General features: G+C 35.3%; 2 protein-coding genes across 3 annotated transcripts in view; one reads left to right on the top strand and one right to left on the bottom strand.

Annotated features, from left to right (window-relative positions):
* Nucleotides 1-24,528, top strand: part of LOC128857960 (synaptic vesicle glycoprotein 2A) — an 84,641-nt gene that overhangs the window by 3,002 nt on the left and 57,111 nt on the right. The gene's annotated exons all lie outside the window — the stretch shown is intronic.
* Nucleotides 481-23,597, bottom strand: LOC128857961 (uncharacterized protein DDB_G0286175). 2 transcript variants are annotated; one of them, XM_054093823.1, is made up of 3 exons: nt 23,069-23,597; nt 14,951-15,844; nt 481-5,687 (listed from the first exon to the last, which is right to left on the bottom strand). In XM_054093823.1, the coding sequence occupies exons 2-3, from the start codon at nt 15,174-15,176 to the stop codon at nt 4,882-4,884; spliced, it is 1,032 nt and encodes a 343-aa protein (XP_053949798.1). In that variant the 5' UTR covers nt 15,177-15,844; nt 23,069-23,597; the 3' UTR covers nt 481-4,881. The 2 variants fall into 2 exon arrangements, with proteins under 2 accessions (XP_053949798.1, XP_053949799.1); XM_054093824.1 differs by lacking the exon at nt 23,069-23,597 and having other exon boundaries at nt 14,951-16,000.

Raw genomic sequence — 24,528 nt, 5'->3', positions numbered from 1 at the left:
TGTTAGAGACCAGCGATGTTTCGCTTCCGTACAACAGTACTGCCTTTACGCAGGAGGTACTTCCGTTTGTTCTCGTTCACCACCAGACCCATTTACTTTGCTGCTTTATCCAGTTTGGAAAAGGCAGAACTAACAGCGTGGTTGTTAAGCCCAAGATGTCCTTATTATCGACATACGCCAACTATTGTACGCTCTTATAAAAAATTGTGCCCGAGCTATTAAGTACTTGCATTAGGCTTTTATTTTTATGAAAACGTGCTAGTTCGAAAGATCCTTTTAATTTTATAAAGAAAATTGTTTGTCTAACTCACTCCAGCACGAGTTTTTAATCAGTTTCATATATCCGCCCACTTACCATTTCGCTCGTCAATCTTTTCAAGCGGCCACCTCTTTATTCTCTTACTCACTTCGCTCTCTCACTCACTTCTCAATTTACTTACTTACCATTCCTTAACATAAATTTTCCAAACAAAAAATTCATTGAAAATCTTCCTCTTTTGTTTCATTACATTTCATTACACATTTTTTCAACTTATTTGAATTTATTGTTTGGTATTCATCTTTTAAATTACTTTTGATAATAATTACGATACTGCAACTACATACGTAATGCGATTACTTCTTATCTTCTTTGTTCTTTGTTTTTTGCTGCTTGCAGCTGCCAGTTGTATGTAGTTGGTACTTAAAGGCTTTCATTTGCAGTTCTTCATATTCATTGCTTTATTTGTAAAGTACATAAGTACATAGTATATGTATAGTATGTCTATGTATTATGTTTCCGCTATGCATTTTTGCTCTACCTCCTGCTCTGGACATCTAGAATTCTCGCCACTATCTTCGTTTTAGACGACCGGCATTTACCCAAACTACCAATTCATCTCGCAATTCATCGCATCTGACCACTTTGGCGCTTGAGCCATTGTTTAAGGCCATACCTAAGTCAACAATACATACATATGGTATACATATAAGAACTATGTAATTTGATATTGTTTTTTTTTTAATTTTTTTCCCCAACAAGCAAAATAAACATAAAGTGAGATTTTTTTAAGTTTACTCTAATAAACATTAAGTTTACAAAGCGCTGATTTTTCATTTATAAAACGCTTGAAAGTACGCGTATTATAATCGTAACGGCACCCCGGTTGTAAGCGTGTGAGTATAAACTTACAATAAATGTTTAAAACACAATTTTTTTATAAATCATTGTTTAGCAATATTTTCTTCCGTACAATAAGTGTGGAACCTATTGGTTTTCGTATGGTAACATCCAAAGGTAAATGTTTATTCTTATGCCCCAAGAATGTACGCAATTCATTCCCAGTTGCTCAACAAATATTAGCCGGGTTCTTTTGTATACGAGTTGCTGGCGGCCTTATTATAAACGGTCAGTGATTCACAATTCACATTAATGCGAGCGTGGGGAATGCGTGAGCGAGTGGGGAATGTATGAGGGAACTGGCATAAATAACAATATGTTGGTAACATTGGAAAACTGCTGTCAAAAATGATCTTTTATATATTTATTTATTTACTTAGAAGCACTTGGTAAGCATAAGTAAGATCGTGTTCATACAGGGAAACTTTTGATGCTTCAACTTTGCGTATTTTCTTTTCGTTCTTTTAGTTTTTAGTCTACAGCCAACAACCAACAAAATTGAGAAGTACCAAGAACTCAAAGTGTGTTCACCGAGCACGAGCGACTCGGTGCTCTCCACTAGATACGAGTTCGAACAACAAAAGTTGGCCCTTATGAATGCGGTCTAATGAAACCTGCCTGATATACAAAAAAAAAAAAAACAAAAAGAACAATTAGATATAGTGATTTATATAACTTTTGTAAGGGCGCTGTGGGCGAATCTTGCTCGATAACTTTGTTGTTGCTTTCGTCAAGTGAGCACAGCCCAAACATAGCGAGCAGAGAAATGGCGAATCGAAAGCGCCTCAAATGACGTTCGAAAGGAAATGTTCCAATCACAATAGTGCCATAATTAAATATTGATGCCAGATTGTGGCTATTTGCGAAAATTATTTAAAGGGAAAAAGGTACATTTAAAGGGATTTTCTGGTAACACAATTATCAATGCACAGTTTATCAAAATTCTACTAGGAATAATCGCTCCTCTTAGATAATTAATCGTTCATTGCGCTCTATTTACAATCAATATCAATATTTTCAGTATTTCATAAAGTTAATTTTTTGGCAATTCGCTGGAAATCCAATTTTTGTTTCTCATATAATTTTATTTTATTTTTATTTTATTTATTTATCTTTTTATGATATTTTCGAAGATTTACAGTTTTCAGATCCAAATGTTGCTTTCATTTTCCTATAAAAACCAAAAGCGTTGAACTTTTTCCAATAAAAAATATATACATATGTATGTATTTAATATTACTTCTTATGACTGGAAAATGTATTTTGCACTCTTTCTGAAATTGTTCGATTTGGGTAATTTAGATATTTTGCACGATTTCTGTGAGAAATTTGATCCAGAATGCCTGTCATCACTGGTTGGATTCTACTGGGTTAATATATTTATATCTACAAGCTGTGTTGTTGCTTTGCATGTAAGTCGACATAAAAAAGTGTGTGTTCTTTCAACTCGTCCACAAAAGAATACGAATAATCGTAGGCAAACCACGTTTGGAGAATTCATCACTTGAAAGATCGAAAGATCCACCGATTGACACAGCAAACGCTTGACTATACTGAACATTATTATTTGTTCTATTGGTTCATACCAGATTTCACTATTCCCAAGTAAATTGAAATTTTTTTCTCATAGCTTTTTTCTCATTTTTTAAGTACGAAATTTCTATTTATTTTGTACCACAACGTTTTACAAATACTTCGTCTTTTTATAATTATTTTAAAGCTTCATTTGCATGTGGAAAAATTTTATAAAGAGTGATCAGATTGGAGGTACTCTTCCAATAGGGTTTTTTGACAGATCGCGCTTGACCACTGTCTCACTATATACATAATTTTTTTCAATATTTATTGACATTTCATAATGAAAAGACTTACGCCTCAGCAATGTTTACAAATCGTATAATTGTGTTACGGAAATCGACGTTCTATGAAAAGTGTTCATCGCTCGTTCAGGCCAATTTATGGTGTTCTGCGATGAGGCTCATTTTTAGCTTAATGGCTACATTAATAAGCAAAATTGTCGTATTTGGGCTGAAGAGAAACCCGAAACGATTCAAGAACAGTCAATATATCCACTGAAAACAACCGTTTGGTGCGGCTGGAGGAATCATCGGCCCATATTTCGTCAAATATGAAGCTGGCGCCAAAGCAACAGTGAATGCCGAACGCTATTGCGCCATGATCAACGATTTTTTGATGCCGGAAATCGAAATATGCCATCTCCACAACTTTTGGTTCCAACAGGATGGCGCTACTTGCCATACAGTCCGTGAAACAATGGATTTACTGCGTCGTCGTTTCGGTGAGCAATTCATCTCTCGACTCGGACGAGTAGATTTGCTACCAAGATCGTGCGATATCGGACCTTTGGATAGCAAATGATTTGTGAATAAATCAGCTTCGATTGAGGCATTGGAAGTCAAAATTACTAAAGTTATTCATGAGATACCGACCGAAGTCCTCCAGCGAGTCGCGAGTCATTCAAAATTGGTGTTTACGGATGACCGAATTACGGCACAGTTGCGGCCAACATTTGAAAGGGATTATATTTAAAAAATAAATCTCATGAATGGGTGTTTTCGTTGTTTTATTTCAATTAAAAATCCAATACCTCTAAATTGATTACCCTTTATGTTCCGCTTCATGAGAGGACAATTGTATTTCACTTTCAAAGTTAAGTGATTCTTAAACATTTGCTCTCAATACTTACAAAGTACGATTTTCATGTTCAAACACTTAAAACAAACTTAAACTAAAGAACTTTTTTAACAGTTACCATAGCAAACTTACTTTACATTTTTATTTAAACACTTACAGAAATGCTTGTTGGGGTGTTTTTTTTTATTGGTGGTGTACTTGATTCGATTTGGTGATTAAATTCTTCACTAGAAAATGCGCGCGTGTATAACTGGTGAAAGGGCAAGTGAGGTGTGAGTGTGAGTGAAAAGTGACAAGTGGTGGCGGTGAAGGCGAAGTGAGTGAAAAAGTGATAGCGAGTGGTGGTGGTGTTGGTGTATAATAAATGCGTTTTCATGCGGTTTTATGCGTTTCTATGCGTTGTTATGCTGCTTCAAATGGGCTAAGAACCATGCACGTAGATATAAAGTGGTGTGGTGTGATTTTGGTGTATAGGCGGGAAGGTTTTTTTCTTCGATTATAGTATATAAACATACAATACGAGTATAAACAGTACATACAGACGATTACAAGTGTATTGTTTGTTGGGTATACGGATATATAAGATTTTTTTGTGGTTTTTAAGGTATTCAATTTTTCAGTTTTTTGTTGTTATTTCATCACTAATTGCTACACATTCAAAAATTTGCTATATATGCTCTAGTTGTTGTTTTTTCTCTTTGTTTTGCTTATTGTTTTCTGATTTTTTTCATAGTTACTCGTATTTGTGGTGTTTGCAGCCGTAGCAGCAGCAGTAGTCGCCGCAGCAATGCAGTTATTATGATAGCTCTGCTGCTGTCATTGTAGTTTTGGGGCGGCAATAATGGCAGTATTTGTTGTTATTTGTATCGGTTATGATCCAATTTTGACCCGGTTTGTGATTTTTCGGCGCACCACCATTTATTGCTTTGCTTATCTATGTAAATATGCTTTGCATCCCAACCCTGCGCGTCTGTTAAAGTAAAGTAATTTTTTTTGTTTTGTATTCCTGCTTCCCTCTAACCCCCTACTTCGTCTTAACGATCTGGCTACCTCCGCATCTCAGCTTTTTATTTCTCGAAAATTAGTTCTCCGGTCAGCAGCGGATTCATATATGTCTGCGTATCGTAACCTACCCGTTTTCGCGCTCCGCCCCTACGCTCACCATGTGTATAATATAACGGACGCTTATCCTCACGCGAATTTAGAACTAACGGTATGGGCAGCTGTGTGTAAGGCTCCTGCACGACGGACAATATGGGCGGATTCATTGGTGGCGTCTCCACTACAAATGGCTCGGGTTCATAGTCATTGTTGTTATTGTTGTTATCCGCATTGTTGTTAACTGCGACTGCTGTAGCGGTCTTTCGATGATTCTTGCGTGATGTGTGCCGATGATGGTTGTTATTGTTGTAATGCTTGCGATGCGATTTACGTTTGTTGTGTCCGTTACTCGTATTGGCCGCTGTCAACGCCGTCGCCGAAGAAGATGCCGTGGCAAGCGCTGAAGCGGGTGCCAGTATAGGTATTGGCGCTTGCGCTGTATCCAATATGGGTATACGCGGCTCGATGTTATTCACTATGGGACGCGATGGATCAAGTAGGAAGGTACCGTTTGTGGGTGTGACCGGTTTAAGTATCGGATCATTTGGATTTGCTTGTATTATTGTCGCTGTGGCGAAGATCTCTTGAAATTTATTGCCGGCTGCAAGTTGTTGTAGATGCAGATGTTGTTTTTGTAGAAATTGTTGTCGTTGCTGTTGTAGCTGATTGAGTAGACGATATTGTTCGAGTATGTGTTTGTAGAATTGCTCGGCGGTTACTTCCGATGAATTGAGTAGGCGTATGGCGATTTTCTCTGGTATCACAATTTTGTCTGGTAAGAAAGGAGAAGAAGGATGTTATATTAATATTGAAATGATAAATGTAAGGATAAATTGCAAATTCTTATTTTGAGTATCCGTACACCTGCCACCTAACTCATAACTCTGCAACTGAGCGATTCCGTGTGAAGTGACTCAGGTGTTTTGGTCATTGCCGTTAATTCTTCAAAAATTAGTTTATTTGTGGGATTTAATGAGAAGAATAGGAAGAAGTAAAATGAGAAATCTTTGAAAACAAATTTAATAATTTTGAGATTTATTCCATGTTAAAATTTATGGTAGCGAATTTTTCGAAGTGAAATATTTATTTATTTGCTCTATTGAAACACTCTTTACAAAATTCGGCTTAATTATTAATTAATAATAGATAAGGGCTAGAAAATGGAATCCACTTAAGTTCTAAAAACATGTATTGAAAAAGCAAAATCCAATGATATTTTGTTCGAGAGCATTCTAAGTAAATTTATGGTAGTTTTGCAGCTGTCCCCATAGAACGGCTGAAAATCAGGCAGATTTCGGTGAGGAATACTAAACTTATATTTTTATATTTTTATAATTTTTTTTTATTTTTTATGATAAAACGTACTTTAAAAATAGATTATTCGGGAAAAAAAATTTTTTTTTGGAATTTTTTGGGATAAAATACACTTAAAAAAATAAATATTTGACGAATTTTTTCTTTTTGTTAACAACAATAACAATTTTTTTCAATTCCACAGGTGTTCAGTTAAATCAATTATACCAGGGACTGAAAGTAATACATATTTTTTTAATTTCTATATTAATGAGAAAAATTAAAGGCCTCCAAATATCGTAGAACAGCTTCGATTGCATAAAATAGGGCGCAAAATTAATCACCCTATCGGTAGATTTATAGTTTTGACAAATGGCGTCTTACGTCAATCATACATTACATTTGTGCACAACTGCAGTATACAAACACATAAGCAATGAAGCGCTTGAAGGTCAAAATAAAGATTTCCATTACTCAAAAACAAAAAAAAAAAAAACAATATGCAAACAAAAAGTTGGACGAGTAATTTTGCACCACCTTGTAAAAAAGCATCAAAATATTAGCCGGACATTTTTAGAGTTTTTAGAAATTTTCTGTGCATGCAGTTTTATTGCACATTTCAATTTTTTTTGCTGAGGTATCATGCCTTGTCTTCCACACAAAGTACAAGCTCGATTTTTTTATGGGAGGAAAAAGCCGTGTATCGTCTTTAAAAATATGCCAAATCTCAACAGTATTTTGTAGTTAGTTGCAACGTAAAATTTTTTATAAAAAAATTGATGGGCTACAAAACTTCATATCATCTTTTTCATGGCAGAAATACATTGCCTGCCGAGGGCGATCGCTGGTGACTCACGCGGAGATTCGAACCTACGTTCTCTCCGAACTTCGAATGGTAGTCACGCACTAACCATTCAGCTACGGTGGCCGCTCTGAACCCAATACTTCAGTCAAAATATTGTTTAAAGTGCCCAGCGCTGCTATTTCTACTACTGCAGTTCTACCATTTCAGTCACTCGACGATTTTCCAATACGATATTCTGTATTTTTTCTATTCATTTTTTCTGGTGTTATCGTTGGTTTTGGACGTCCTTGGCGTAGATCGTCTTCAAGGTTTGAATTCAGCAACCCACCTTTTTACTATACTAATGGTGTCCTTATACACTTTCAACATTTCGTTCATAAATTTCCGTTGCACGATACTCAATTTTTTCCATTGTAGAAAATACTGTGACAGCTCGATCCTAATTGGCTTGTAAACAAAGAACGAATTGACAAATGAAATTTTACCCAAATTTAGGGTGGTAGCAACACCCTCACTTATCGAAACGCAACGCTTCTTGAACAACCTAGTATTTTTATAAAATATATTTTTATAAAACATATTTCTATAAAATAAATTTTTTAATAAATTTTTATAAAGTAGGTATAAATATGTATGTATAGTAGAGTATTTGTTTTTTGTATTTTGCAACTGGGTATTTATGAGAAGATATCATAGGAGTATGAATTAAGTACGTCTGGCGAGGTTGGTTATGCTTATTATTATTTGTAAAAAATGTGCAAAAACAAAACAGCTGCTACTCCAAATGAGGTCCATAAGACGTAAAGTAATAACTTAGGTAAAAGTGTGAATTCACACTGTCACGGCTGTAAGTGTTTTACTAATTCTTATATAATTTTTAAATAAACACAGAGACTTAGCAACCTTGTGTATGTAAGTGCAATACAAATTGTTTGTTTAATAATATCCACATCTTATTTGCATCCCGCTGCTTTTCCAATAACGCCAGAAAACCACATAAAAGCTGATCGAATAATTATTAAAATGATTTTATTATAGTAAATAATGTAAGTAATACTTGCACATTTGTAAGAACACACACACAAACACTCACAACCTGCCATAATTTCTGCCATCAAGTTTTGCTGCTTATGATATCCTTTAATGGCAGCGCCATGGCTCTGTGTGTATGTGTGCATATGCATGTATGCGTATAGTTGCTTTTGTTCTTGTGAATTTGTCGGTACATGGTCATAACCTTGTCGCCGGCAATTGTCGGTGGCGTCTATGACGACGACGCTATTGCTCTCGTTGTTGTTGTAACTGTCGTGACTGCCACCTTGAAAATACCAAGTAGAAATTATGCCAAATAACAAGTTTGTTTTGCTCCCCATTTTTGTTTGTTCATCGTTGGTTGCTGCTCTACTTTATTTATTTATAAAGTATGTATGTATTAGCTTTATAAAGCCTACAGTAGTAGAGTTGTTGCTGTTGCCAACTTAATATTACAGAAAAAAAAAATATAGAGCAACGCAAATTTGCAATTAAAACAGAAGTGCAAATACAGACAAATCTACCTACAGATATATGCAGTACAGCATGCAAAGTGTGAGAGTGGGCGTAGGCGTGAGCCAATGAATGAATTTGGGTGGTGAGAGAAGCTCAACTTCTCTCAGCTTACGTATGTGGGGGAGTGTGAGTGTAAGTATAGCGTTAAATGAATGAGTGGGCAGTAAATGGACAGCACAAAGTGAATTATGGGGTGTCGATTTGTGTGAGTGAACGTTTACTCGGATTTTGACCTGTCAAAGAGGTTTTCACACATTTGCAATCAGAGGTGACAACGCGAACTCATAAACAACAAACATGCAAACACATCGCTTTTTGGCATTTGTGTTTGGTGTTGCGCGCTCAGTTGCAAGTCGCGGTGTCGATGAAGGTGGAGCACACACCCACCGACCTCCAAGCGCATATGTTTCATACACACACATATACAATATATATATATTCTAAGAAACACACATGAATGCAAGCATATATGCATGCATGCATAGAATTTACAAAGTATACACTACTACTTATACAAATATGATGTGTGAGCGCAGCAACGCCTGCCTGTCAACTACCTACTCCCCACAATCTCTCTTCCTACCTCAGTGTCTAACATCTCACTTTAACATATTGCCACCCCATTGACCTAATTTTTGGTGCAAAGCAAATTTGCAGCGCTGCAACCGCAAAACGCGAACATATAACAATAACAAAAAGCAAAAAAAAGCGCACACACAATAATATCAAATCGCTAGCGTTTGTGTACAACAACAGCAAACGGCAACGGCAACAACAATAGTCGCGTAAACTAGGCGTTGCACTTGTTAGCTACTCGTAGCCAGCTATTACAACACTACTCTACCTTTTACTCCACTCCTTACACTCCTTACACTTCCCATACTCAACTATCTTTGTTGCCGCGCTTCATAACCACAACCGCTACTGGTTTCTATCGCTCATTTTCTATCCTATCTGGCATCCTTTTCACTACGGCCATGCCCGAATGTTGTTACGCATGAATGGTTGACTAGCTGACTGCTGGGCTGGAGGATGCATTGTGGCCTAGAATTTCAACAGCTGCCACAAGTGGAGGAATTTCAATTCATAATACAACGAACGAACAAAAAGGAGGAGAAGAAGAAAAAGCAGCAATGGCAGTAACTATTTTTTCATTAATCGCACACTTTATTCTTCGTTTCGTCTTTCCGCCCTTCTCATTTCTCTGTGGCTGTGCGCTTTTATTCTATGTTTTTTCATTCTAGTTTTTTACTGAGCTTTTGTTCGCAGCTCTTTCACTTTTTACTGCACGTACTAATTTGCAAACTTTTTTGTTTTACGTTTTGTTTTGTTTGTTGTGTCTTTTTGGGGACGAGTGCTAAGGCAACCCAACTAACTCACTCACGTACGTAACGACTAATTTGCACAGGGGTCAAAAGGTGGCATTTGGTTGTGCAAAAAGCACAATATTTTAAGAAAGTGAAATTGTTCACATTGACCGCTGAGAGGTTGGAAAAAGCGGGGAGTAGTTAGTAATGTAATTTTACCAGTTTTACTTGGAAAATGGCGGAAGTTTGATGGAATTTTATACTATAACTAAAGGGTGATCAGATTGGAGGTACTTTTTCCAATAGAGATTTTTTGAGAGATCACATGAGGCTACTGCTGAACTAAATACATAATTTTTCTCATTATTCATTGAGATTTCATCATGGAAAGACTTATCTCTCAACAAAAAAATTGTATTACGAAAATCGCCGATCTGTGAAAAGTTTTCATCGCACACTCAAGCCAACTTATGGTGTTCAGCGATGAGACCCATTTTTGGCATAAGGAAAATTGCCGTATGAAGAGCAACCCGAAGCCATTTAAGCACAGCCATTACTTCTATTGAAAACAACCAATGGGCTTTAGGAATCATCGGCCCATATTTCTTCAAAGACGAGTCTGGCACCAATGTAACAATGAATGGTGAACGCTATCGCGCCGTGATAAATACGCCATGTACAGGCGTACGTAGACAATGTATAGTACTTACTGTGCCGCTGTTTCGGTGAGCAATTTATCTCTCATCTCGGACCATTGGATTGACCACCAAGATCGTGTGATATCACTCCTTTGAACTCTTATTTGTGGGGTATATAAGGTCTTTGTGGATAAACCAGCATCGATTGAGGCATTGGAAGCCACTACTACTAAAGTTATTTTCGAGATACCGACCGAAGTACTCCAGCAAGTCGCGAGTCATTTAAAATTGTCATTAATAATCAATTTGAATTTTCATTTTTTTATTTCAATTGAAAATCCGATGACTCTAAAGAAGAAGTGAGCCCGAAGCGTCTCTTACTTGAAGTGCCGAAGCATCTCCTATTGGGCTCTACAGAGGTATGTTATGCACCAAAGCTGTTATATGAGGTTATCAGAAAGCTTAAGTTAAGCTTCCCGGCCGATATGTGCTTTACGAGCTGCAACTATTTTTAAATTAACGGCATAACAACTTATCCCTCAGTGAGCCTCACAAAGAGATTAGACGGCTTCAAAGTGCAGCACCGATTTCCGAGCTTAACGAGCCGTCGAATATAATTATTAAACCTATTTGAGTGTTAGTGCTGAGATCGCAGTTGTATTTTACTGTGTTACCCATGAAAAGTCCTGAAATATCAACGGCGCCGCTATACTTAATATTTTGCACAGAGTTGTTCAATTTTCTGATAGGCTGTGTGGCATGGCATGCAATCCAAGCTAATATTTCTATTTTCGGTACACGAAAAATTTGGTCATTGTGGTTTTGAAGCGTATACCGTTCGCCGAAAAGGTATGCGTAGTAAAATTCTCGAAAGAGCAACGGAGTTGACTAAAGATTAATACAACATCAAACTCGCATATTTTGAAGAATTTTACTCTCCCGTGCAACTTTCCGATCTACTGATACCGATACATTTTTTTGTTCATGCTTTGGCTGGAATGTTGCTTTTTCATGCGCGTTCGAAGTCCAATATGAGTTGGTCAATATGATGGTTTACTCCACTTATGGAAAAAACATCATAGGGGGAACATCTAACAGATATACCCTATGATCAGAAAGTACCGGGAATGTTTAAATAAAATAAAACAGAGTTAAATTTCAGGCAAATTTATTTCATCTCCTTCAAAATATGACCCGTCTGAAGCAACACACATGAGACAACGTTTAGCCCAGTCCTCCATGCATCCTTGGTAGGCCGACGAAGGGATGGCCTTCAGCTCCTTCGTCGCATTCTCTTTGATCTCCTCTATCGACTGAAGTCTCCTTCCACGAAGTGTCAACTTCAACAAAAAGAAGTCGCGCGGGGCCATATCAGGTGAATACGGTGCTTGCACAATTTGAGCTCGGTGCGATGACGCGTTATCATCATGCAAAATCCAAGAATTGTGTTTTATTGACTGTCTGGCCCGATTTAAGATACTCATGGTGCACTACGCCTTGGCAATCGATGAAACCAGTCAATTAAACATTCCCGGTACTTTTTGATCATAGGGTATACGCGCTAGTTATGATACTTCTAATTATATGCATAAAATCTGGTTTGAATGTATTTTATAAGTTCATCATAACTCATCGCCTTGCAACTTTGCATAAGAAGCTAACACGAATTGAAGCTTACACTTGAACTCATTAGTTCGAGCAAAACCTATCCGGTTCTGCTTAGTTTTAGGCTTTCTTCTATGCAAGAAGCCTAGTACTATTGATGGCCAGGGTAGTCACATTCTTGTCGGTAAAACTTGAAAGTGGGTCAAGGAAAACTAGAAGAAGCGAAAGCAAATGTTTACTCTTTCATGGCCATGACTTTGAAGTAATTTTTCAAGGCCAATATAATAGAAAAATAATGAAGGGGAATACTGCTTGAAATTTCTTACAGGACATAACCCTTGGTCGTTATATATCATAGATTAGCCCGAAGTATCGACGAACTACCATCAAAATAAAGAACTACCATCAAAATAATGAAATAAAAAATTGCAAGTTTGTAATATATAAATGACAGAAGAAACTCCTTTAGATAAATAATTTCAATTTAAACTCTTCCTTTCAAACTTTTATCTTACAGGCCTTATAGGTACAACCCATTCTCCTTCCAGAGAGGTCTGGGAAAATGGTGTAGTAAATTATGAAAACTGAATACTGATGGCTCAAAAAACTCAATGCTCAAGTGGCAGCTGGTGTATATTCGAAAACTATAGCCACCAATATATCAATTCTCTTGCCTGATCATTGCAGCGTACTCGAAGCCGAAATCTTGGCGATCTCAGAAATCCTTTAGTGCTAAATAAAAACGTAGTAACCTTTAGAGAAATCTTCATTTACTCCGATAGTCAGGCAGCTCTCAAATCGCCCCTATCAACACTCGTCTGGGACAGTAAAAGAGTGCTACAAATTATTAGAAATACTTGCAGGGTATTTTTCTATGAATCTACTTTGGGTGCCAGGACATTAAAAGTACCCGTAAGGTAGGTGAGCTAGCTAGATTGGACTTATCGCTCCAAATTAGTCAGGACAAGGTCGACATACTCATGCCTTTGGCAACATGTAAACAGACAGACACACCATTAGTGTTGCTAATTCCAACTGAAGACAGTTAAACACCTGCATTAGTAGACAAACGTGGCCCGAATTGAACATAAGTCACACTAAGAGCCGACTTAAACTAAATAGAGGAGAGATCGAAGAATCGTAGTCGGTATCTTATCTGGGTACTGTCTAATAGGAAGACATGCTAGTAGATTAAGGGCGCCATCCAATGAGTTTTGTAGAAGCTGTCAGGATATAGAAGAGGAAGTGGTAGTCGAACACCTATGCGGTTGCATAGTTCTGCGTAGAAGACGGTTGAGATTGCTCGGTCTCGCTTTTGTGGACAACATTGCGGATGTTGCGAATCACAAACTTGGTAGTATAAGTTTCGATAGGGCCAAGTAAAGTAAGGACAAGCTAATTCCGGTGATATCACAGGGGCCGCCAACTAGCCTACCATCGTCCAAGGAGAGCCATTTCACCTAGGTAGGTAGGAAGGTAGGTTAGGTGGTTGTCGTAGCGACATACTTAGACCTTTCGCAGGTCCATTGTGATACCACTGGAGCTTATCCTTACCCTACGTGTTCCTTTTCAAACCGTCCGGTAGCTTTAATAAACGAGCAGTTTCATTACTTTAAGATGCGCTATGTCGCTACATCGGTTAAAAATGCTGTATCAAGAGTACGTAGCCTCCTCATAGCTAAGCTTTCACACTCACATAAAAGGTGTCTGACTGTTTCCTCTTCTTCTGTATTAAGACAGCGTTTACAGAAATCGAAGTACGGGAGTCCTAACCTTCTAGCATGGCTGCCTATTAAACAATGACCAGTTATTATCCTCTCATTTTTCTTATAGCTTCTCTGTTAAATTTTAACAAGATTTTCGATCGATCGCTGTTCCAATTCGGCCATGTCTGTCTGCTTAGTTCGCAGGTTGTGAGGTATTGCCAGCTTGTATTTACCTTTTTGATGGTTTCCCTGTTTATAAATAATTTACAAGTGGCTATAGGTATGGGTATCAGCGCCTTATCCGGTTGGAGATCGCGCGTTGTACCGGTTCGAGCATGTGCATCCGCCTTGTACTTCCCTGTTATATTCCTGTGGCCTGGCACCCAAATAAGGTGCACTTTGTAGCACTTAGATACGTCATTTAGAAGTTTAAAACATTCTAAAACTGTTTTTGAAGAGTGTATTTTAGATTCAAACGCATTTCACTTAACCTAACCTACTTTTATCACAACGATACTTCAATATTTTCATCCAACCATAACTCTCCCTTCATGGGTTACCATTTAATGGGGTAGAAAATTGTTAGATGACTTTTGTTTACTTACAGGTTAACGGTCCTCTACATTTACACATGGGCCGGTTAGTCTGTCTACTCGCATGGAGTGCTAGCTTCATTCTGAATACATTGGGTATCCTGAGCACATTTTATGCGAATATCCAGTAATGGCAAAAAATGGATTGAAACTTTTCGAATCTTCCACAGTTGATCCTTAGAAATTTGGCTACCAGCGGAAGTTGAAGGAATATTTCGCGACTGCGATAATGTCTCTCTGCTCTTTCATATCCAATTTTTATAGCCTATAGTTTTCTTATCTTATTTTGTGTTCGTTCAACTCTTCGTTTTCTTATCAAATAAATTAGTTCACTTTGCATCACTGTGCGACCCACTTCTCATTACTTACACATTTTAGACGCGTAAATGAAATCCTTTGTTCGGAAATCATGTTATAACCAATATACATACAGACACATTCACATGCACATTCGCATTCACTCACCCAACCCAGAAAAGTAGAGTTACAAAGTGTTGCGGACAAATTGTACTTGCATGTTATAAATTTCCACTGGCTTACCACATTGGTTGCCCTTAGTGACAAAGGGTCTAATGGTTGGATCCCAAATGAAGATGTAGTACAGCGACAACATAATCGCCGCCAACGAGACGCATAGCACATACACCGCCACCGTAAGTATACGGATGACTTTACGATTCTTGCCTGGTGGCTGATAACACCGGCTTATCGTCTCCGTTGGCGGGAGTTTCACTTTCTCCTCCAACGAACTGACTTTTGAACTCATCGCGCTACCGCCGGTCTCCTCCAGTTTTGCGGTTGTTTGACGCGCTTAGCGCGACTTTGCGAACCAACGAATAAGTTTGTTGTTAAAATGCACTCGCACACCAACCCAGCCAGCTGTTATGCTTGTTTCCTTACTTTGTATGTGTCTGTGTGTGTGTGCTTGTGTATATGCGTACGTGCGTGCGGGTGTGGTCGGTGGCGTAAATTGTTTTAGTGTTGGCTGTTAAGTGCGTTTGTTTGCTTTGCGAAAGTATGTGTGCATGGGTGCATGGGTGCGTGTGTGTGTGTGCTTTGAAGGATTAAAAGTAGTCGTTGTTTGATTTCAAATTGCTGTTACTATGATTACTGCGATTATTGTTGTTATTGTTGTTTGCTATAGTACCATCTTATTGTTTAAGTTGTTGACATTTTTGTTGTTTTTGCCATCAAAAGTTTTCGCTGTTATTAGTTTTCGCTGTTATTAGTATTCGCTGCTAAAGTTGTTGTAAAGTGTCCTTATGTGTTAAATTGCTGCAATTAATTGCTATTTGTCCTATCTTCTCTCTTCTCTCCTCTTCTTGTCTTCTTATCTGCTTTGCGCTTTTGCTGCTTTTGATATGTTGAAAGTCTCGTTGAAATGCAATTATATGGATTGTTCCGATTTAGTGAAGGTATACGATCCGATTTTTTCTAAAATAATGACTTTATTACAGATTTGTATGAAGGTTTTATTTATAAGAAACCTGGTATATTTTTTCGCTCTTTTTGGCAAATAGATTTTTGTATTCAAAGTAGTCTCTTTAAATTGTTCGTGATTTCTTCGTGTTTAAGTCAAATTTATTTACTTTTTTATTTTTGTTTTATTTGATAAAATCTAGATTTTGATATTAAAATACGTTATTATGTTAATAAATGCACTCTTAATTAATTAATGCGAAAAATTTGCAATTCTTTATGTAAATCACATCAATGTTATCTACAAACTTTTTTAAATTTTTTGTATTTTGTTATTAATAAATTACTACAAAATTTTTTATTATTTACTAAAAAAATATATTTTGTTGTCTAAAAACTCCTTTTTTAATTTTTGTTTTCTATTACTGATCAATTACTATACAGGCGCGCAACTAACTTCCCGCTGTTTGTCAATAGATGCCGCTAGCAGTGTGTGCTAGTCGATTCTAACATAACCTAAACGTCATAAACTGAGCTTAGACATATGGTAAACAAACTGTTTCGGCTCATCAGTGATTCGGTTTCATATACTTTTGATTTTGTGAAAATGTCTGATTTTGTGCCGAATAATCGTCATTTGCGGGAAGTGTGGATTTTCCTCTTTCATTTGAAAAAACGGCGCCTGAAGCGCATCGAGAGCTACAAAAAGTTTATGGAGATGCTGCTTTAAGTGAAGCAACGTGCAGAGATTGGTTCCGTCGCTTCAAAGACGGTGATTTTAGCGACGGTATGCGAGTTCTACCAGAAAGGTGGGAAAAAGTAGTAGCCAACGATGGGCAATACTTTCAATGGTTCACTTGTTACCATTTTTTTCAGAATAAAGTTGTATTTTCATCAAAAAAACAGCGAGAACTTTGTTGCGCACCTATAATATTTTTAAAAACTATTTTTAAATTTGTTTGCAAAATTTTTTTATTATTTTTATTTGTTATTTATTATTTATTATTTATTATTTATTATTTATTATCTAATATTTATTATTTATTATTTATTATTTATTATTTATAATATGGGAGGTTGAATTAGTTTTAAAGGTTTTTTTCGAAGATTTGGGGCTTTATTGTGAAAAAACGGTACAAAATATTTTATTCGAAGTATTGGTCATCGCTAGCTACAACTTTCGCCCATCTTTCGGGCAATTTCCGGATGCCGTTTCTCCAAAATTCTGGCCGCTGCTTGGCTATCCATGACTCAACCCATATTTTGGTAGCCTCGTACGAGGAGAACCGCTGGTCCGCCAAATCGAGACTCATATGCCGGAAGAAATGATAATCGGAGGGAGCTATGTCTGGACTATACGGCGGGTGGGGTAACACTTCCCAGCCAAGCGTTCCAAGGTATTTTTTGACAGGTTGAGCAACATGCGGCCGAGCGTTGTCATGTTGCAAAATAACCTTGTCGTGCCTTTTTACCGTTTCCGGCCGTTTTTCTTTCAATGCCCGGCTTAAACGCATCAATTGCAGTCGGTAACGATCCCCCGTGATTGTTTCGCCCGGTTGGAGCAGCTCAAAATATACGACGCCGACCTGATCCCACCAAATGCAGAGCATGATTTTCTTGCCGTGAATATTCTGCTTGGCCGTCGACGTTGATGCGTGGCCGGGCAAACCCCATGATTTTTTGCGTTTTGGGTTATCGTAGTGGATCCATTTTTCGTCGCCAGTCACCACCCGATGCAAAAAACCCTTCCGATTTTGTCGCTCGATCAGCAATTCGCACGTAAAAAATCGCCGTTCGACGTCGCGCAGCTTCAACTCGTACGGGACCCAATGTCCTTGCTTTTGGATCATTCCCATCGCTTTTAGACGCTTGCAAACGGTTGATTTATCAACGCCCAATGATTCAGCAAGGTCTTCTTGGGTTTGGCACGAGTCCTCGTTTACCAATTCCCCCAATTCCGCGTCCTCGAACTTTTTGGGCTGGCCAAGACGCTCCTTGTCTTCGGTGTGAAAATCACCACTTTTGAATCGTCGAAACCAGTACTCACATGTTGAAATCGACGGAGTATGGTCTGGGTAGGCCTCCTGCAGCAATTCACGGGCTTGGGCTGTATTTTTTTTCAAATTGAAGCAGAAAAGCAAAGCTTCCCGCAAATTGCGTTTCGACGGCACGAAAGTTGACATACTCGGAGCAGGAAAACACTACGTTGTTTATACTTCAGCGAAATGACAGATACTGATAAACAAAGCCTAGGGATGAGGCTTTGTCATGAATATATATTCAGTATTGCCAACGCGATAAAGTGATAAATAGCGCCATCTGTGTGTCACCTTTAAAACTAATTCAACCTCCCAACATTTTTTTTAATGCCTCTTTTTAAGTTTTGTATTTTGTTACTGATCAATTATTATAATACTTTAAAAAAATTTTCCAATAAGTTTTCATTATTTTCATTTCTTATTTATTATTCATTATTTATTATATATAATATATTACTTATAAGTTAAAAACTACTAATTTTGTTGCCTAAAAACTCTTTTTTAATTTTTGAATTTTATTACTGATCAATTCTGAAAATATTTTTAATATTTCTGGCAATAATTTTTTATTAGATTTATTTGTTGTTTATTATTTACCATTTGTTAATTATTATTTATTTTTTATTATTTACTGTTTATTATTTATAATATATTCCTTATAAGTTAAAAAATACTATTTTTGTTGCCTAAAATCTTTTTTTAACCCTTTTTTTTATTTTACTATTGGTCAAATTCTATTTTTTTTATTATTATTCAAATTTTTCGGCATCATTTTTTTTATTATTTATAATTGACAACAGAAATACTAATTTCGTTAACTGAAACCTTTTTTTAATTTTTTTTGTATTTTATTATTGATAAAATTTTATAATATTTTTGTTTTTAATTATTATTATTAATTATCAATTATTTAGTATTAATTATTTATTACCAGTTTTTTTTTTGTTTTTAATAATTATTACATATTATGTTTTATTTATGTTTCGTTATTTATTACTTATGATTTAGTATTTATTACTTATAATTAAAAAAAAAGTTTTGCTGCCTAAAACATTTCTTTTTATTTATGAATTTTATCAATTCTAAATTTTTTAATTATTAAAATTTGTTTTTGTAACAAGTTTTTATTATTTTTTTTATTGTTTATTATTTCCAGTTAACAATTTATAGTTAAAAAATATTCATTTTGTAGCCTAAAACTCTTTTTAAATGTCTGTTATGTTATGAATTACAATTTTTTTTTTTATTTTTAACTATTAACATTTCTTTTTTGTCGCGTTTTTGAATTTTTAGGAAAAAATTTTTTTTAATACAGTCCATTTTTAAACAGTCTAGCATAATTAAATTGAAATAAATGAATAAGTTCGCATTTTCACATATTTTACTTTCTAAAAAAAATAAAAATGAATAATAAAAATAAATAATAAAAAATTAAAATACTTTTTTGCTCGCTGATATTTTTACTTATAGTTCGCAAATATTCGTGATATATGTATATATTAAGATTTATAGAATTTTTTTCTTCCGGTTAGTTTGTTCTTATAAAAGTTATAATTGCTTACTATTCATTTATTTATAAATTTTAAAGTTTTAAAATTAATTAAGTTTAATCTTTAAATTTTTCCAAAAATATTTTTAGAGAAGCATTTCAATTAATTAAGGAACGAGTTTTTGAACAAAATGGACAATTTTTAAGGTACTTATTTGAAGTACCAACCATTACATTCAATTCAAACAATTACAACCATTTCAATCAATTAAAAAACAAGTTTTAAAACAAAATGAGTTCTTTTAAAGGTTTATATTTGAATTACTTTTAATTATTATAAACTTATTCCTTATTATTGCTAGTTTTTTAGTCTTCAGATGCTAATTCTTTGTTTGAAACTTCTACACTTTGAAAGCTCTAATTTTAATTAGATTTCTAAGATTTTTAGTTACTTTCCACTCTTTAATAATTGCCATGCAATGCTCCCCAAGCAGCAGCTCAGGAGCCGTGAATAGCTAATATCTTTATTCGACCATAGCCTGATTAATCCACCAATTTGCAGTCTTTTTGTTTCGTATTTTTAGTCAAGTCTAGTCTTCACCAGAACCCTATATCAAAGGAGTTGGACAGTTTCTTCAATATCAATATCGTGAAGCCACAGCAGCGAGCTGGTCCTATTGCATTGCATGATTTTGCAGCATGCTTCCCTAGTGGTCAAAGACTCATAATAGTTGTGCCACGCGCGCTATGCAGTTAGTTTCCATAAGAAACATTTTACTTAATTGTTTTTGGGTTTTGGTAGTTATTGAAGAAATCTTTCTGCTGAAGTGGAAGAAAATCCAAAAATTTTTGTTCTTAAAGTTCAATGTATTAGCGGTTTTTTCTCGAAAAAAATTATGCTTAATTTAAAAATTGTTAAAGTTTTATGTTTAAAAAAAAAATTGTTAAAGTTTTATATTTAACAGAAATAAAGTAAATTCAAAAAACAGGAAAAAATTAAGGTATTTGAAAATTCAGAATCAGTGGCCAATTTTTTTTTTATTTGCATTTTATTTGAATTTATATTTCGGTCTACTTCTAAGCAATACTGCCTACTGTACAAGTATATTTAAGTTTACAATTAATGCCACTGGGTCTTGCAATATGAAAAATTAGTATTAATGCATAACATCTTTTGTAAGTCTAAGATTATCATAGTGTTTCTGTAGTCTGAGTTTTTATTATCGCACAAATTTACTTGAACCTAGCAATGCATTTCAAATTTGTGCTCGGAAAGACATAAAGATAGGGATACTGGAATTTGAGAGTTAATGAAAGTTGCTTACTTCTGCTTGGGTTCAAAATGATCTACTCGCGCATATCGCGCGACGAATTCTTATAGAGCTAATGCGCCTTGGAATTTATGTTACTCATACGCCCACGCTCACTTGGGTTGAATTGCTGAAAATGTCATTAGTGAAGGCTTACTAAATGGCGCTCTTTATTAAACTCCGCCAATCAAGAAGAAGAAGAGAATAGAAAATATAAGTTTTGAATTATATTTCATTAATAAGCATTATTTCTTAGCACTTTTAATATTTTGATTGACTATTTTCATTTATTTTTATTTGGCTAGTTGTTTGATTCATTTATTTGTTAAATCAATTAAAGTCGTGCCTGCTTTTCACTGTATATTATGAAAAAAACTTTATATTATTTTTGTATCACCTTTAAATATTACATATATTTTTTTTTATTCCCATAAAGATATTCACAATTAAATGCAAACGACCTGTCATCACACCTCTCAAATGCTCAGATTTGTTACGCAGTATGATGGCAGAGAAAGAAATAAGATTGCTTCAAATCTTAAGAAAATGGGCGTGGCACAGGCCTAGTTGGAGTAAATATTTATATATATATGGTTATATACTTGGCGCGTACATCCTTTATTAGGTCTTTGGCCAAGTTTCTCCATCAATTTGTGGCGTGTATCTCGATGTTGTTTCACAAATGGCTGAGCCTACAGTTTTAAGCCGCCTCCGATCGGCAGATGATTTTTTGTGAGACACTTTTTCATGGCTTGTAGGTTTGCCATTGCCTGAATTTTTATATCATTTGATGTTTTATGCCTGGAGATTCGAACACATGCACTTCCGTATGGTAGTCACGCACCAACACATTCGTCTACGTCGGGCAAAATATGTGTAACTATGAACATTTTTTATTAAATTCTGCCAATTATGCCAATGTGACAAACAATTTTCTCAACAATTAAAACTTTGAATCGCTGCCTTCCAGTCAGTGCAAGGGATAACTAAGTAAAATTTGAGATAAATTAATGAAACCTAGTATGCAAGTTACTATCAAAATGCAGTAAGGCATCATTTGATACAGACGAAATCAATCAATTAACCACACCTACCTTACATGTAACCGTTATTTTCAAAGTAGTCGAAATAACGATATTTCTGCAACTAACGAAAAAAATGCGTATTCTTAGATCGAGTAATGATATTATAGAAAAAAAATTGTGCGATTACAAAAAAAAAAAAAAAATAAAATAAACAAAAAAAAAACAAAAAAAAACTTTGGAAAAGGGCGTTACGTGCTTCAAGCGGGCAAAATATTTCTTTTTTATTTGTCTACCACTATTACGTTTTGAAAGCTAAGGCGTGCACGAGTTATACAAAGTTCTTCCACTCTTCAATACGTATTACACTGTGCAACAGAAATCGTTTTTTTTGTTATTCAGGAATATTTCCGTATGCATGTGAAACCATAGATTTTGCTTGGTAATGCTGCATACACCGTTTGTTTATTTTTTTATCAAGTCAGTTTTACAAAGGAATTTTAAATTCCAAAAGGGAAAATGTGAACAGAGGCCTTCATGGCGTATACTTTATTTCATCCACCTATGTAATAGAGCAAACCTGAACTATTTTTTTACGTTTTTATAAAACAGCCAGAAGAACAAACTTGAGGCGTGTATTATTACATATATTTATATAGATTCAATATATATTTCTTTCAAAATAACTCATGAAAAAATTTTATGATTATTTAAGTATACAATTTTTCAATTTTTCATTGTTCTGGCGAAGTGCACAAACATTTTGCTTAAATAGCTGGATATATTATTTTTCGTTTGAGAAGTATTTGAAACCATTTTTTCAAAAATGTCTCCGTTGAATTTTTAAAAAGTTTTAAAAAATTCAATTGTTAAGAAAATGAAAACCTGAGTATGCAGCATTAATATTTGAAATCTGTAGTTTTACACGCTTGAAAATTAAGAACAAAAAAAATAGAAATTTTTTCTTAATAATTTTTACTGCCTCACGGTGTTGTAATTTATTTTTCTCTTAAGTATTCAGTTTTACATTTATTATATTATTATATTTATTATTTATTTTTATACAGTTATTTTTCATATTAGATTTTTATATTATATTGTATTATATTCTTATTATACTTAGTTTTCATATTTAAAATTAATTAATTTTGCATTTAATTATTATACTATTTTTCAAATCAGTTTATTTCGATTTGCTGCTTTACACTTCATTTTCTTTCAACAAATTTCATTTAATGTTAATTCTGTATATTTTGCCAACTAAAAATTTCTTTGAACATTACAAATATAATATTTCAATTCACAACTGTTTACTTTCGAACATTGATTTCAAAGTTTTTTAATTTGCCTCTCCATATTCAAATGGAATTTTGATATACCTTTTTTAACAATTTTTGAAGCTGTTTTTCTGTTAAATTTACTACTTATTGTCGCTGCTTTTCGGTGTTTTTTGTTGTGTTTAACATTTTGGTGCATGTCATTGATTTTTTTGTGCTTTCGAATATTTATTTATATATTTTTATTTAATATTCGGTAATTAGATTTGTATGGCTGCCATTTGATGCGTTTATTTTAGTTGAGTTTATATTTGTATGTATATACGTATAGGTGTGTATGTGTGTGTGTGTTTGTGCTACGTTTCGATGTGCGTTTATATTCCGCTTATTTGCATATCAGTAATACTATTTTCCGTTATATTTATATATATTTTTATTTTTCATTTCTCATTCACACGTCGAATTCTTCTTTTTTTGGCGTAATAAAATTTATCCAAAAAAAAAAAATTCAAAAATTTTCATCCGTTTTTGATTGCCGAAACTTTTTGGTATGTGCTCTCCGACGCGACAACAAACTGCAACTGAACTCAACTCAACCGAACAGAATCAAACTGAACTGATTCCTCCGTCGCTCGCCACGATGAATCTCGCAAACGCAGCAAGTCCTCACCGCACCACTCCATTGCTTGCATAGCACCACAAACATCTAAATACCATCCCTCGCTCGTCGGCATACTGTTTATGCCATCCGAAGGAGGCGTTCGCAGCCATTCGTTTCCTTATGCGCGGCGCTTGCCTTACCACGCCGTTGCACTCCAACCGAAGGCGTTTTGCCATCGTATAGCTTTGTTTTTGTCTGCTTTTTGGTTTTTGTACACTTCTTCATGTTTGTGTGCGACATGGTGGGTGTAGGGCACAAAAACCAGTCAGCCAGCAAGCCAGCTGTTGCAGGAGGCACTGCAAAACTTCTTTGCCCATCACCAACTCCACAGTCTATACAACACAGTCGCAACATTGGTCCTCTGCATTTCACCTTCAATCGTCATGTAACTTGTTGTTGTTGTTATTGTTGTTGTTGCTGTAACTCCTCTGCACTGTCTTGTTCCCATTTCTCGATTGCATTGTGGCTTCCGATATATTACATCTTCTCTTTTTCTGTTTGAGTCGGTCGATTCCACTTGACTGGGGCGGATAAAGAACCAAAACAAACGTGCAACAAAAAAAACTTTACTGAAAAGACGATGAACGAATGAACGAACTCCATTCAGCAAATATGATGGAGTATCTGCTTGCATATAGAAATTGATTGGAAATGGAAAGTGCATGGCAATCGTTCGATTCACAGTGAAGGAAAAAGGAAAAACAGAAAAAAGTGAAAAGTTCTAAAAAAAACTTTACTTTCCCAACGTGTGCTACGTGGACTACATGCATTGAACATTTTATTGCTGAAGTGCATCGGCGTTGGAGCACTCATACAAGTGAAGTGTGTTATACAATCATTTCGGAAATATTCCGGAAATTTTTAATTGGGAAAGTTGCAGGCAGCTTAAACGACACTTAAG

Source organism: Anastrepha ludens, chromosome 3 (genome assembly GCF_028408465.1).
Source record: "Anastrepha ludens isolate Willacy chromosome 3, idAnaLude1.1, whole genome shotgun sequence".
In the NCBI taxonomy this organism is placed as follows: domain Eukaryota; kingdom Metazoa; phylum Arthropoda; class Insecta; order Diptera; family Tephritidae; genus Anastrepha; species Anastrepha ludens.
Note: the sequence above shows the minus strand (reverse complement) of the source record. Positions and strands in the feature narration are given on the sequence as shown.

Excerpts from the sequence above, each read along its gene's own strand:
- LOC128857961 (XM_054093823.1), bottom strand. The coding sequence starts at position 15,176 with ATGAGTTCAAAAGTCAGTTCGTTGGAGGAGAAAGTGAAACTCCCGCCA. Across the intron at positions 5,688-14,950 it reads CACTAAGGGCAACCAATGTG|ACAAAATTGTGATACCAGAG; the intron begins GTAAGCCAGTGG and ends CTTTCTTACCAG.